This window comes from Micropterus salmoides, unplaced genomic scaffold (assembly GCF_014851395.1).
Source record: "Micropterus salmoides isolate LMB-PRFRI ecotype aquatic unplaced genomic scaffold, ASM1485139v1 Ms_hic_scaffold_4, whole genome shotgun sequence".
NCBI classification, from domain to species: Eukaryota; Metazoa; Chordata; class Actinopteri; order Centrarchiformes; family Centrarchidae; genus Micropterus; species Micropterus salmoides.
This window is the reverse complement of record NW_024043372.1, coordinates 10591086-10604968: the sequence shown is the minus strand read 5'-3', so window position 1 is coordinate 10604968 and position 13883 is coordinate 10591086. Positions and strand designations below refer to the sequence as shown.

General features: G+C 39.9%; 2 protein-coding genes, 1 long non-coding RNA gene and 1 pseudogene across 3 annotated transcripts; 1 reads left to right on the top strand and 3 right to left on the bottom strand.

The window, feature by feature from the left end:
- Positions 1-265: 265 nt before the first annotated feature.
- On the bottom strand, positions 266-1621 carry LOC119885680 (annotated as a pseudogene).
- A 3355-nt stretch (positions 1622-4976) lies between these two features.
- On the top strand, positions 4977-6247 carry LOC119886476 (transcription factor HES-5-like). Its single transcript, XM_038697255.1, has 2 exons — positions 4977-5099; positions 5212-6247. The coding sequence occupies exons 1-2, from the start codon at positions 4977-4979 to the stop codon at positions 5632-5634; spliced, it is 546 nt and encodes a 181-aa protein (XP_038553183.1). The 3' UTR covers positions 5635-6247.
- Positions 6248-7194: 947 nt separating this feature from the next.
- On the bottom strand, positions 7195-9824 carry LOC119885474. The gene is made up of 2 exons (XR_005441349.1): positions 8261-9824; positions 7195-8136 (listed from the first exon to the last, which is right to left on the bottom strand). It is a non-coding gene; the product is annotated as an uncharacterized LOC119885474 (long non-coding RNA).
- Positions 9825-10765: 941 nt separating this feature from the next.
- On the bottom strand, positions 10766-12231 carry LOC119886470 (transcription factor HES-5-like). Its single transcript, XM_038697240.1, has 2 exons — positions 12109-12231; positions 10766-12001 (listed from the first exon to the last, which is right to left on the bottom strand). The coding sequence occupies exons 1-2, from the start codon at positions 12229-12231 to the stop codon at positions 11579-11581; spliced, it is 546 nt and encodes a 181-aa protein (XP_038553168.1). The 3' UTR covers positions 10766-11578.
- Between the last annotated feature and the right edge of the window lie 1652 nt (positions 12232-13883).

The following is a 13883-nucleotide window of genomic DNA, read 5'->3' as shown; positions in this document are numbered from 1 at the left end:
GGGCACATACACAAACTAACCCCTAGAGGGTAGAGCTCAGTCATGATAGAAATATTGTCCTTATTTAAAGATCTTGTATGTGATATTATAGTAGGCTACACTAGACTGATGGATGAAGAGAGGATCAACAGCCATACAAAGTAATGCAATCCAATGCAAAACACAATAAATCATGTAACCCCTTCATTGTTATTCTATTCGTAAGTTTGTTCAACATCACATTTTGTCAATGTAAAGAAGACCATGTCACAGCTCAAGATTCGGGTTGATGATTCTTTTATTCAACACGAATAAATAGTCACATCAGAGAGGAACTAGTGGTGATGATTCATCACAGTAAATGTTGTAGTCCAAGACAGTGTGCTCAAATAGAGTAGAGTGAAAAGCTTCAGCATCTTTACAAAACACATACAATCGTTTAGCACAACCTAAACAAAATAAAACTCCCTTACTCTGAGAGGAAATAACTTTCAGATATACATTTGTACTGTTGACACAACAAAACACAGTGATGACAGAACAGATTACTTTAAGACCCAACATGGGTCAGTTATCTTTTACAAAGTAAAAAGTTTACATCAAAAAGGTGAAAAACACTCCCAGAAAGTAGACGAGACTCATAAATTCTTGTCACTGATCAGTCTTAAAACAGAAGACTTTCAGGACTTAAAGGTATGTGTGATAATGCTGGTAGGCACAGGCCAATTATTGATTACAGTGATAAATCAATTAAAGTATATATGTTATTCACAGAATACTATTTTATACTTGTTTCTTTCACACACAAAAAAATGTGTTTGAAAACATATTTCCAAAGGTAAATGGAAATATCTGTCCAATATGACCTTGTGATGAATTAAACACTTTGCATAGACAGATCTTACATTTCAGAATAATATGTCTGATAATAACCTTTGACCAATGTGGTCATCTCAGTTTGTCTGGTGGTAACTCCAGTCTGTAGGTGTCTACCACGGCCTCCAGGGGGCGCTCCTGGCCAGACTCTTCTCTTTGGTGATGCTGGTCTGGACTGTGGAGCTCAGAAGAGAGAAGTCAGCCTCTCTCAGCGTCTTATCAGAGGAAGACTGCAGCTTGTTGAAGTGGTTCACAAGTCTTCTCTGGGACTGTGTCTCCACCTCCTCTTTAGACAGGAAGTGGTCCACCTCTTGGACACACCTGGAGTAGCCCGACAGGTGCTGAATCCACAGCTTGATTCTGCTGCTGCAGTCGTCTCAAGACATAAACTGTCATCTCCAGGATGTCTGCTTTCTCCAGCTTGGAGTCTGGCTGCTGTTTGAGGAACTCTGGACCCAGGAGAGACTTGAGCTGCTCAATGCTGCTGTTGATTCGCTCTCTGCGTAACTTCTCCACCAGAGGCTTTCTGAGCTGCAGAAAGAGGAACAAAGTCATTAATACACTTGTTCTGCAGTATAATGTTAGCATGAACAAAAACAGTCTCTCATGAATTACATTTAGTTTCCTTGAATCTTCAGTTTACCTTGTGGGTCAGAGTCAGATGCTCCTGAGAACCGGTCATTGCTGCAGTGATTGTAGGTGCCATGGCTGGATCTCTGTGCTGTAGAGGTCTCTGTTGAGAGAATCTGATCTCTGCTGACTTCATCCCTCCTTTTTATAGTCCCACATCTCCATATGAATGTGTGGGTCTTGGTCTGGCTGGAGTTTCTCACAGTCTCAGCCAATCAGAAAGCTTGGTTAGACAATCAGGCATGTGGAGCAGCAGCACACTGAATGCTGTTCTTGCCTGGGGGATAATGGTTCGATCTCAGGGGAACAGGTGGACGACTGGGGGGGTGATGGAAAGCGACTCAGAGAGCTCTGTGTGATTCTGGGAAAGTGGTGACCCTGTAGCAAGAGCAGATCTGCTGCCTGATGCTGGGATCAATGACTTTGACTGAGCACACGCTGATCATCTCATCACACACGTAGGACACTGACTGGGAGAGTGTCCTCAATTTTAAACACACTTTCATAATTATGTGGTATTGCTGCATTTGCACTATTAAATCAAACATCAGACCTTAATATTTTGACTTAAAGTTAAAAAACAAACATTTCTTTGAAAATCATATTGGTTGTTTTCCTAAGATTTGGCAGAATTGTGAGCTGGTACCACACATTCTTGAGAAAACACAAGTTAACACAATCTTGCAAGTAATCACAACTGTTATGGGTTCATACAAGTTAGTTTGTATATGGTGATGAGATGATCACTAAGTAAAACAGTAAAGTCAAACTCATTCAGCTGAAAGTTGTTCAGATGAAACAGATGTGCATTCTGTCTTGTGACAAGTTGTTCCAGTTACTAAAGAGGTTTCCCACACTGAATCCTTGGAGCTGTGCACCACAAAAGGAGTTTGAATGCCTTTTTGGTGACTATTGACCCTAGTTTCGCAAAGGGCAGAGCGTGACAGCACTAACCATCTGGAGGAAAACAACGACAGTGGCTTTTCAGTTTTTCAGAACTTTGGCTAACACTAAAACTACCTCATATTATTTACCACAATTTTTAGACTAGTGTTTTCTGTGATGACTCTCATAACTAATGTAACATTTATTCTAAAACATCCAAAAGTGAAGGAGGATTTGAATGGAAAGTTGGTTACAGGTAATTGATTAATACTTCAAAGAATTCCAATTTCCCTTTTTAATCCAGTAAAAATGTCTTTGCTCTCTTTTGTCCGTTAATTAACGTTAGGGTTCTTAAAACACATAGAGTTGAGACAAAGGTATATGTATGTTAAAACACGAAGCAAAACAAAAGTCTGTATGACCCTTGCTGTAAGGGCTGCATTGCCCTGGCAGTTTGGCACCCATCAATAGAATAAAATAAAAAAGGCTTACATTGAAATGATGCCCTGGTGAACAGAGGGGAAATTAAGTTGGCAGAAGTTAGTTAGTTGAATGAAATACAGAAAAAACAGTATAAGGAGAAAAAAAAATCTTCGTCTGAAGTGTGCCAACTCCCCCTGGAGAATAGTCAGGTGCTGGTGGGGTTGAGGATGCTAATCATGCTGAACTGTGACTCTGCCTCTCACAGCTTTCCCACACTCTGTCCATTGACAGAGCTCCCACTTAACAATAGACATGTGCCTTGTTAAATGCTAATTCATCCCCACACAAGGAGCTCCCAGCTCTCCCCTGAGGGTAAAGTTTGTTGGTAAGAAACTCTCTTGAATTACGAGAAGAGACAAAGAGAAATAAACAGAAATATTTGGACTGGGGGTGTAACCAGTCACCTATATGTGTTGTGTGCAGATTTTATAATTACATAGAGCTTTAAACTACTTTACTATAAGGAGTATATTACCATTTAACAAATGGGTCATAACACACTATAAAGTACTTGTAAGCAGACATGAGTACATTTTGAAGTGTTTATTAATGTACAATATTTGTCAACACTCTACTATGAGGATATCTTTTATATTATCACAGCAATGGTTTACTCTATTATCATCCATTATCTGTCTATGCACCAGCCTCAACTTTTTAGTGCCCACAGGATAAGTTATAGTTGTTGACAAATACATAAATACACACTTATATTTACTATATCTGACATTTATCAAATCTTTATACTGCTTATTACTTCTGAATAGGGGGGTAAAAGTGTAAAAGTAAACTGTCCTTTGGTTGAAAACATAGAAAATGTTGAAAAATATAAAATAGCTAACCATAATAGGCTATAAATTGAATATAAAAATCAGATTTGATAACTCAGCACAATTGTAATTTAATTAAAATTTAAGTGAATTTCTTTCTACAAACTTCAAAAAAATCACATTTTCACAGAGCTGGATTTTCAAAATTCTATATATAAAAATACAAAAACATAAAAATATATATATAATCTAAATATTCAAATAATCAGGTTTAGTGAGTAGAAAATGTAAGCATTTAAAATTCAGTAGTAAAGAATCCCCGCCACCCCCCCACAGACGTCTTTGTCTGCCTCTATTGTGCCACTGGGGCTCTGTGAGTGGGTTTTCACTGCTTTCCCACACTCTGTCCATTCACTGCTTTAAAGAACAAAAGAAGTGTGTCTGGTTGCACATCACATTAATTATGGAGTCAGTTTACGAGTTTTATCTCACTGCCTCTGAATGGAAATTCCTGTCATCAAGACTCGTCATTACCAGGCTTTTGTAAAATCTCTTTAAGGAATGCAGACATGCTAAGGATTAATGAACATTCAAAAACATTAATTTCCCCGTCCTTTAGATTCAAATTGCTCGTCTGCATTCCAGACTGTTTATTGTGATGGGAAGGATAAAAGGGAGTCTATTCCTTAATTTATCAGGTACTGGTTCTGGTGCAATAAGATGATGAATTTGAAGTTAAAGCTGTAATAGCTGCAAGAAAACTTTATTTAAAACATTAGCAAATCATCTTCATGCAGCTGTTGATAAGAAGATTTGTGTTTGAAAACTTCTTAAAAAAGGTGCCATTGCATCTAGGCTAGTATTATTTTTTTTTTATAAAGTTGGCAAGTCTACTACCTGAACTGCAGATTCAGCAACATTACCAGACCACCTAAAAAGAAACCAATAATAGTTATGTCTGTTATCGGACATAACTGATCCATGTGCCGTTTTAGAAAACACGCTTTCATTAACAGTCTCCACTGTGTGTGATGAGATGATCAGCGTGTGTCAGTCAAAGTCATTGATCCCAGCATCAGGCAGCAGATCTGTTCTCTCTACAGGGTCACCACTTTCCCAGAATCACACAGAGCTCTCTGAGTCGCTCTACCCCCCCCCCCCCCCCCCCCCCCCCCCCAGTCGTCCACCTGTTCCCCTGAGATCGAACCATTGTCCCCCAGGCAATAACAGCATTCAACGTGTGGCATCCCTCATTGTCTCACCAAGCTTTCTGATTGGCTGAGACTGTGAGAAACTCCAGCCAGACCAAGACCCACACATTCATATGGAGATGTGGGACTATAAAAAGGAGGGATGAAGTCAGCAGAGATCAGATTCTCTCAACAGAGACCTCTACAGCACAGAGATCCAGCCATGGCACCTACCATCACTGCAGCAATGACCGATTCTCAGGAGCATCTGACTCTGACCCACAAGGTAAACTGAAGATTCAAGGAGACTAAACATTATTCATGAGAGACTGTTTTTGTTCATGCTAACATTATACTGCAGAACAAGTGTATTAATGACTTTGTTCTTCTTTCTGCAGCTCAGAAAGCCTCTGGTGGAGAAGTTACGCAGAGAGCGAATCAACAGCAGCATTGAGCAGCTCAAGTCTCTCCTGGGTCCAGAGTTCCTCAAACAGCAGCCAGACTCCAAGCTGGAGAAAGCAGACATCCTGGAGATGACAGTTTGTGTCCTGAGACGACTGCAGCAGCAGAATCAAGCTGTGGACTCAGCAGCTGTCGATCAGGGCTACTCCAGGTGTGTCCGAGAGGTGGACCACTTCCTGTCCAGGGAACAGGTGAAGACACAGTCCCAGAGAAGACTTGTGAACCACTTCAACAAGCTGCAGTCTTCCTCTGATAAGACGCTGAGAGAGGCAGACTTCTCTCTTCTGAGCTCCACAATCCAGACCAGCATTATCAAAGAGAAGAGTCTGGCCAGGAGCGCCCCCTGGAGGCCGTGGTAGACACCTACAGACTTGTACAAAAGTGAAGCTCAAAGTGAAACGTCAACGTTGATTGAGCAATTGTACTTGTACTCTTGTCCTCATTCCTGTAGTAGTCTTATGTTGAAGAGTTATTGCGTATGTTACTGCAATTTGTCACTTGTATTACCTTTTGTAAAGGTCAGATTCTGTAATATTTGCAGACAGCAGGTTGGCTACCATTTTCTATTTCAAAGGTAGTCATTTATTTCTGATTCAGGTACTGAAGTAAACATTATTGTTCCCAATGGGAATGCCTATATATTGTCAGTAACACTGACAATGATGTATGTACTTTTCCTCCATTTAGGAGAGACAGTTAATCATGTTGAACATGTGTCAGATTTATATGTGATATCCACATACTCTGTTGATTGAAATGTCTCAATTGTCTGCATTTTTAGCAGATTCATACTGTGTATGAAAATTTTCATCAAGACAAACGTGCTGCTTTATAACTCTGTGAGTGACAGCACTCATACCTTCAATGAAGGACTTGTTTGTAAAATGTCTCAATGTGAATGTATCTCTTCAAGCCAAGTGATGCGCATTAAAACAATCACAGAAAAAAACAGGAAAAAAAGTTTGGATGTGTCATTTTTATCAACTTGTATAAATCACAGGATATTAAAGCACCAGATCAAAACCTGCATATTCAAATGTTAAAGCAGGACATTACAACATGTGCAGAATACTGAGCCAAATGCTTCAGTAACACTCAGCAACAACTGACTAGTGATTAGTGAGTTGATTAGAGTGATTAGAGGGGTTTTAGTATTTGCTACACAGTGATTCCGCATCTTGAAAAGATGCCACAAACATATAGTATGATGGACAAAAAGCTAGATAAGGTAGACAATCAGACAGCAGCTGATTCAACCCTTCAGCTGTGAGCTTATGGTTCACATCACATCTACAATGTCTGTAATCAATGCAAAATATGGTGTTATACAACTGGAAAAAAACAACATAATGTCTCTCAGGAAGATGTTGGGCCTTCACAAGTCACCAGAACAGCTTCAGCGTAGATTCACCATGTCTCTAGTCTGCAACCTGGGGTGAACACCCTTCTCCTTAAAGCTACCACCTCATTTTGTGTTTTATATATTATTGGAAAGCTGTGCAACATATTTATCTCCCATATGCGTTAAACTGGGCTGAGATCTGGTGAATGAAAAGGTCATATATTCACATTCTTTTCATGCTCATCATACAATTCAGTGAACCATAAATGCCCTTGGTGCACACATATGAATTTGTTATGTTTCTGCTTGTTTTATGTTTGGTTTTTGTTTTTCGTTTTTTGTCACCTGCCTGTACATGTGCTGTGGTGGCAGTTAACAGAGGGTCTGTCATGGAGCAGACAGTGCTGATGCTCCTGGTGTTTACAAAACATTTGTTCCACTTAACTACTTGAACTATGATGTAATGCAATTATCTATAAAGAATATGACTAATGGCTAAGGTGGCTTTGGTAGAACAAGAGAAGTTTGAATAATGTATTTCCCCAAATTTATTTAATTAAGGTGACATGACAAAGACTTGCATCCTTTGCATGTTTATTTTCTTGAAATGTGAAAAAAAAACACAAAAACAAATTTCAATCCACTTTGGATAAATTAAAAAAACAGTGAATAAACTGAAATATGCATACATGGCATACACAAAACAATAACAAATCCCTTTTCAGAAGAAAGGTTGGTGTTTAAGAATGTGATACTTTATACCTTGAAACAAGGCAGTAAGATACTGTATGCAAACTGTAATCACACAATATTTGCCTATACAGTATTTTCACAGGAAGAATAGGTTAATATTGCTCTGGCTTAAAAATTTAAGCAGATTTTACTGCAGTTAATCAATACATTTAAAAAAAATATGGTCCTTAATATTTAAACATCAGCATAGTTAAGAGACCAGATTTATCTTCTGTGATCTACAACCCTGAGAATCGTAAATCCCACAAATAGCAGCACATGTTGTAACGACGTAGCCACTGACTCTTCTTCCCAGTCAGTGACCTCTTCACATTTTCCTCGGAATCATTTTCTTCCTCTGGCTACTGTTGTTGCCAAAATGAAACCGTATCATTTGAGGATTCTGCAGATCTGCTTGTGATAGTGCAAAAAATGCATTTCTCTAGAACAGAGATGTAGCTGGCATTGTTAAATCTGTAGTTCATAAATCAATAAACTGCAGTTGTTTTAATGCAATGTCAGTGATTTCTTATTGTCCATTCCTCGTTGTCATCAAAAGCACAGTGGAGCCAAGTCTTCCTCTGCATCGGGAAACAGCCGTAAAATGTCCCTTGAATATTTGGAGAAGCCGTTGTGTGACAGCAAGGCTTTTCTTAAGGTGAGGAAGCACTTTGTTTTTTCCAGGATGTCTGAAACAGGGATCCCATTCTGCAGGTGTTCTCCAATCAGAGCCTTCAGCTTCTCCACTCCAGTGCAGCATTTCTTCTCCAACATGTGGAGTTTACACCTGAGAGAAACAGAGTCGTGAGTTTGATTATTATGTTCACTAGTTTAGTAAAAGGAACTTTATACAATAAAAATGTTATAAAATACAACAATTAAAAAAAAGAAGAAATGTGGCTTTGGCTTACCTAAAGAGCTGCTCCTTTACGCTGTCTTGAAGAGCGAGGTCTGCATAAAGAGCCATTTCAAGGTTTGCTTTGTGTGGTGGTAAGTTCTGCTGTTGCCTGCGAAGGTTCAGAGGACGTCTTTGTTGACATCTGCGTCTCGCCTGTGCATTTATGCTGCTAATCTTGCATTCTCTCTGCTTTTCAGCCAATCGGGAGGCTCACAGCTCAGAACAATAGAGTGAATTTAATGCCTGTCACACAGAACAGGTGGGATGCTTTATCTGCATGCCACAGATCAGCAAGGTCACTGGGAAAATATTTTTCCTGAAGTGGACATGGGAAAATTTTGTTTCTCACTGCTTAGACCTGAACACTGATTAGAATTTGACATAAGCGAAAGAATCCAGGCAAAGACCCTTTAATGATGCTAAACTAGGAATGTGAAAATAAAATAAAACTAAATATTACATTACATTTACATACAGTTAAACTAAAAATCATTGTAATGTTTTAATGGCATCATAAAATCCTGACAGGAAAGGGAAGTCAGTTACACTTTAAGGACAAATTTCTGTTCTTTCTTTAATGAGATTAATGTTCAGTAAACTCTCTTCATCACTGCTGAAAACTAATAGATACCAAAATAGCAAAGAAAATCATTTTTTTTAAATTCCCCAAAAGCTGTAATAATGCTTTAAAGTTATATTTTCTGACTCTGTGTGTCTCAGCGGTGAGCTACAGCTCAACCAGATGGCTTGTCTGTGAAATGACTTTCGTCCTGAGAACCGTCCTGAGGCTTTGTGAGAGTAGACACACTTCTATTGTGTGGGCAGCTGAGCAGGCTGCATACAGAAGTGTGGGAAGCCGTGTGTCGATGTGGCTCCCAGCACCAGAGAGAGAGGAGGGCGTGTGACCGGGGCACGTTCAGCCTTGTGCAGGGAGCTGTGGGAGCTCAGAGGAGGGGAACTAGGAAACCTGAGCCCCTACACAGACAGCCGATAGACATGCAGACAGATGGAGAGGAGATAAGCAGGAAGGTAAACCAACCTGAACCTGATTATATAGCTTGCGGTTGTCTTAGTGTGTTCACAGAGGATAATGAACAGAAAACGGCAGCACATTTCTCCCAGACAAGAAAACAAAATGTATACTCCTTTCTCAAAGTGCATCAAAAGGATTAAGTACAGGTAAAAGAAACAAGTCATGTCAATGATCATATGTCATACAAATTAATGACTCTACTTAGAAAAGCAATAATCTTACAAATAACAACTTTAAAGGATTATTCATAATCTGTCCTCCATAAGTGTCTGGCAGGCATTGCAAAGACATTAGACTACATTATTATGGAATTTGCTTGAGATTTTATGTCATATTTTTGGTTCTATTAGTCAATCAAATGCATTTTTCTGACTACACCTAAACTCACTGTCAACTTTGAGCATAACCAACAAAAAAAACATCCTTAATTTATGTATTGTGTAGGAAGTCTGTAAACTGCAAAAAAATGTATGAGTCAACCAACACCCATCCTGTTGTGGGGACAGCCCAGCTTAAGGTGAGTGTCCTGGTTTCCCTTTTTTTTCTCACTTTATTTCACCCATTGTTTTGCTCTGCCTGCCTCCCTGTGTTCTCCTCCTCTCTTCCTCGGCTCCTGAGCCCAGCCAACTACCTGCACCTGCACCTCATCAGCCGCCTTGTCAGCCTGCCACACCTGCCAGTAATCAACCTCATCCCTGCCTGTATTTTAACCCCGGTTCTCCACACCATCCTCGCTTGATCGTCGTTGCTCCATACCCGGTTCACTCACCCTCGTCATCCGTTCAGTCGGCTGGGCTCATCCTTCGGTCCTCTCCTCTCGGGCTTCTTCCACGGCGCCCTCCCGGCTCCTCCTCGCCTCACCACCTGTGCCTCGCCTGCTCCTCGGTCCTCCGTGCCCGCGTCCCCCGGCGTCCACCTCTCCTCCCTCACCTCTTCCCTAGCCCCCTTCGTGAACCCTCAATAAAACCTCCTTCCCTCTGAGCGTTGCGTTTGGGTCCTTTCTGTCCCGTCTCCCAACACATCCCATGATTAAAGCAGAGAGCCAACAGAAATGGTTATTGTTTACATTACATTACTGCGTCTTTCATTTATGTTTTTGCCTTGAGAATAAAATCTGTATATATCTGCATAATGGCTGTTAAGTTTTCTTGAAGATCCAGTGAGAAAGTCATGTACGCATAAATGTCATCATTTACAGTCAACATTTTCTTTGTCGTTGACTCTTTCATTGACCTCTAGCTCTCTCTTTGGTAAAAAAAAAACAACATACATGGATGAAACTCCATTAGCTTTATGTTGATGGTGGTTAATTGCATGTTATTTAAATATTCCAATAAGGAATTTATTGTAATGGGGCCAATAAATGATTGTAGCCACAGTGAGATGGAGAGTGTAGAGTGAAACATGAAATGTAAATTCTAAAAATATTATTAAAAAGCTGGGAGACAAAATAATATTAGAACACAAAATTTACAAATAGCATTGTTTGTTTATTTTAAAAAAAGGCACATTGAGCCACTTCAAGTATGAAAAGCTCTGGCTATACATGATCTTAAATCACAACAACAACTTGAAGCTTTCTCCAAGACACAGTGTAGTCAGTAAAGCAACAGTTATCTTTATAAAAGACAAAACAATCTTACAAACGATTCAAATTAATATTTTCAAACAAGAATGATAATTTGCTCTTAATAAACACAATCAAAGCAGTAAAAACTGACCTTAAACAGATCAAAATGTTCTTATCACAGAGTGATGACAGCAGGTTAATAACCACTGAATACATGAGTGTTCATCAAAGACAACATAACAGTCACTGGAAAAAGGTGACAGTGTGACACTAAGCAAACCTTTCAGAAAAAAGGATAAACATTTAGATCTTAAAACTGATCAGTTTTGAATAATATGAAAGAATATAGTCCATTATGACAATATGTCCATATAAATGGCATGTTAACATGTTTTGATCAATATGATCAATATCAATAAAAGGATAACATATGGTTCCATATCATTATATAATACCAATACATGAAGTACAGTGAAGTATAAAAATAATTGCTGATGCGATCAGATTTGGTTCATGCAACATGCATGACAAGATGTTCTCTTTCTAACCTTGAAAGATAATGTTGCTGACATTTAGGAAATGTCATCTGGCACAAAAAAAAAACACAAAATGCAGCTCCTGTACATACAGACGAACAAGTCCATAACATTTCAAAGAATTCAGTTCAGAAATCTTTGACCAATGTGGTCATCTCAGTTTGTCTGGTGGTAACTCCAGTCTGTAGGTGTCTACCACGGCCTCCAGGGGGCGCTCCTGGCCAGACTCTTCTCTTTGGTGATGCTGGTCTGGACTGTGGAGCTCAGAAGAGAGAAGTCAGCCTCTCTCTGCTTCTTATCAGAGGAAGACTGCAGCTTGTTGAAGTGGTTCACAAGTCTTCTCTGGGACTGTGTCTCCACCTCCTCTTTAGACAGGAAGTGGTCCACCTCTCGGACACACCTGGAGTAGCCCTGATCGACAGCTGCTGAGTCCACAGCTTGATGCTGCTGCTGCAATCGTCTCAGGACACAAACTGTCATCTCCAGGATGTCTGCTTTCTCCAGCTTGGAGTCTGGCTGCTGTTTGAGGAACTCTGGACCCAGGAGAGACTTGAGCTGCTCAATACTGCTGTTGATTCGCTCTCTGCGTAACTTCTCCACCAGAGGCTTTCTGAGCTGCAGAAAGAAGAACAAAGTCATTGATAAATTCATTCAAGGTGTAGTGTTAGTATAAAAAGACAACATTTCATAAAATATTGAGTTTTCTTGAATCTTCAGTTTACCTTGTGGGTCAGAATCAGATGCTCCTGAGAATCGATCATTGCTGCAGTGATTGTAGGTGCCATGGCTGGATCTCTGTGCTGTAGAGGTCTCTGTTGAGAGAATCTGATCTCTGCTGGCTTCATCCCTCCTATTTAAAGTCCCACATCTGCATATCAATGTGTGGGTTTGGGTCTGGTTGGAGTTTCTCACAGTCTCAGCCAATCAGAGAGCTTGGTGAGATAATCAGGCAAGTGGAGCAGCAGCACGCTGAATGCTGTTATTGCCTGGGGGACAATGGTCTTAGTGGAACAGGTGGTGCAGTGGGGGTGATGGAGAGAGACTCAAAGAGCTCTGTGTGAATCTGGGAATGCGGTGACCCTGTAGCAAGAGCAGATCTGCTGCCTGATTCAGATGCAGATCCTGATCATCCCATCACACATGTGGGAGACAAACATTTTTGGTGTAATGTAAAAGGATAGAAATAAATCCTAAATTTAAGTAGCTTTTCGTTTGCCAATTATTGAGCCAAAATCCAATGTGTAGCAGCTAAAATACTTTGACTAGATACATTGTTTAGTTTTGCTTAATCCAAAATTAAGCTTTTGCAAAACAGTATTGTGATTCAGGCACTTAATAAACTCAACATAATAATCATGCTGCTTTCCAGATGTAGCATAGTAATTTGACATGTGCCTTGTAGTTAGTGTGAGTAACAAGTTGAGCTCAGTTTCCCACACTGACTCCCTGAATGGTCTGGTCAATGAACCACTTCTGTGACAGATGCTGGCTGTGTGTTGTAATCGAAACAGAGCCTGACATCACCAGCCATCTGGAGGGAAAGGACGCCATTGGCTGTCTCACTTTGTTACATCTGAAATGTAGGTAAACAGTTTATCATCAGTTATCACCAAAATGATTTGTCGTTTTATATTTTTCTGTTTCCAATCAGTCATACATTGTGCCTCTCCAGTCATAATCCCGCCTCATTACTTACCATCAACTGGACCTAAATTTCAGCATGAGTCTTGGGGGTTTCCTGGTGGGGGGCAGATGTTTTCTGAAGTGTGCCAAATCCCTTTGGAGAATTACTTGCTGGCTGCTGGTGGGATGGATGTCATTCACACTAAACTCTGCTCTCAAGAGCTTTCCCACACTCTGTCCATTAGCAGAAATAGTCATTTGCCTCTCTACAAATCGTCTTGTTGACAGTACTGTGCACAAGCAGTGTGAGCGCTGAGGGTGAGTTTGGGACCCCGAAATATAATATTTAGACGTTAAATTAAAAAAATGAAAATTTGAATTAATGACTTTCCATTTTAGACACATGTTACACGGTCAATCAAATAATATTGTAAAATGCAAAAACATCATGTTTGTTTAATGAGTCGGGGTCTGAACATCAGGGCAGACGATCATTATGCCATTTTGTCCACTCAGGTAGATTAATTAATGTGACAGGGAGTAGATACTGGATCGTAGATATCGCCTCTTGCGCCAAAATTAAGATCCAACTAGGATAATAAATTAACACTAGGGCCCAGATGTTCAAAAAGTTTAATCTGGATCAGAATGATCCGGATTTGGAAATCCCATGTTTTTCTATTCAGGATTACGTAACCCATTTTATTTTTGTGCTGGTTTTTCAAAGTAATACTGGATTGGATCACGTTAATCCACATACAAACTTTTCAGGATTACCAAATCCGGATTTCCTGCTCTAAATGGTACTACATATGACAAAGTAGGCTGTTAATGATATAAAGACCAACAGGTAGAAGCGTCCTTTCTGTTGGGA

Bases quoted from the DNA above. Each gene is read 5' to 3' on its own strand.
- LOC119886476 (XM_038697255.1), top strand. From the start codon at position 4,977: ATGAAGTCAGCAGAGATCAGATTCTCTCAACAGAGACCTCTACAGCAC. The intron at 5,100-5,211 runs GTAAACTGAAGA...TTCTTTCTGCAG, and splicing joins ATCTGACTCTGACCCACAAG to CTCAGAAAGCCTCTGGTGGA.
- LOC119886470 (XM_038697240.1), bottom strand. From the start codon at position 12,231: ATGAAGCCAGCAGAGATCAGATTCTCTCAACAGAGACCTCTACAGCAC. The intron at 12,002-12,108 runs GTAAACTGAAGA...TTCTTTCTGCAG, and splicing joins ATCTGATTCTGACCCACAAG to CTCAGAAAGCCTCTGGTGGA.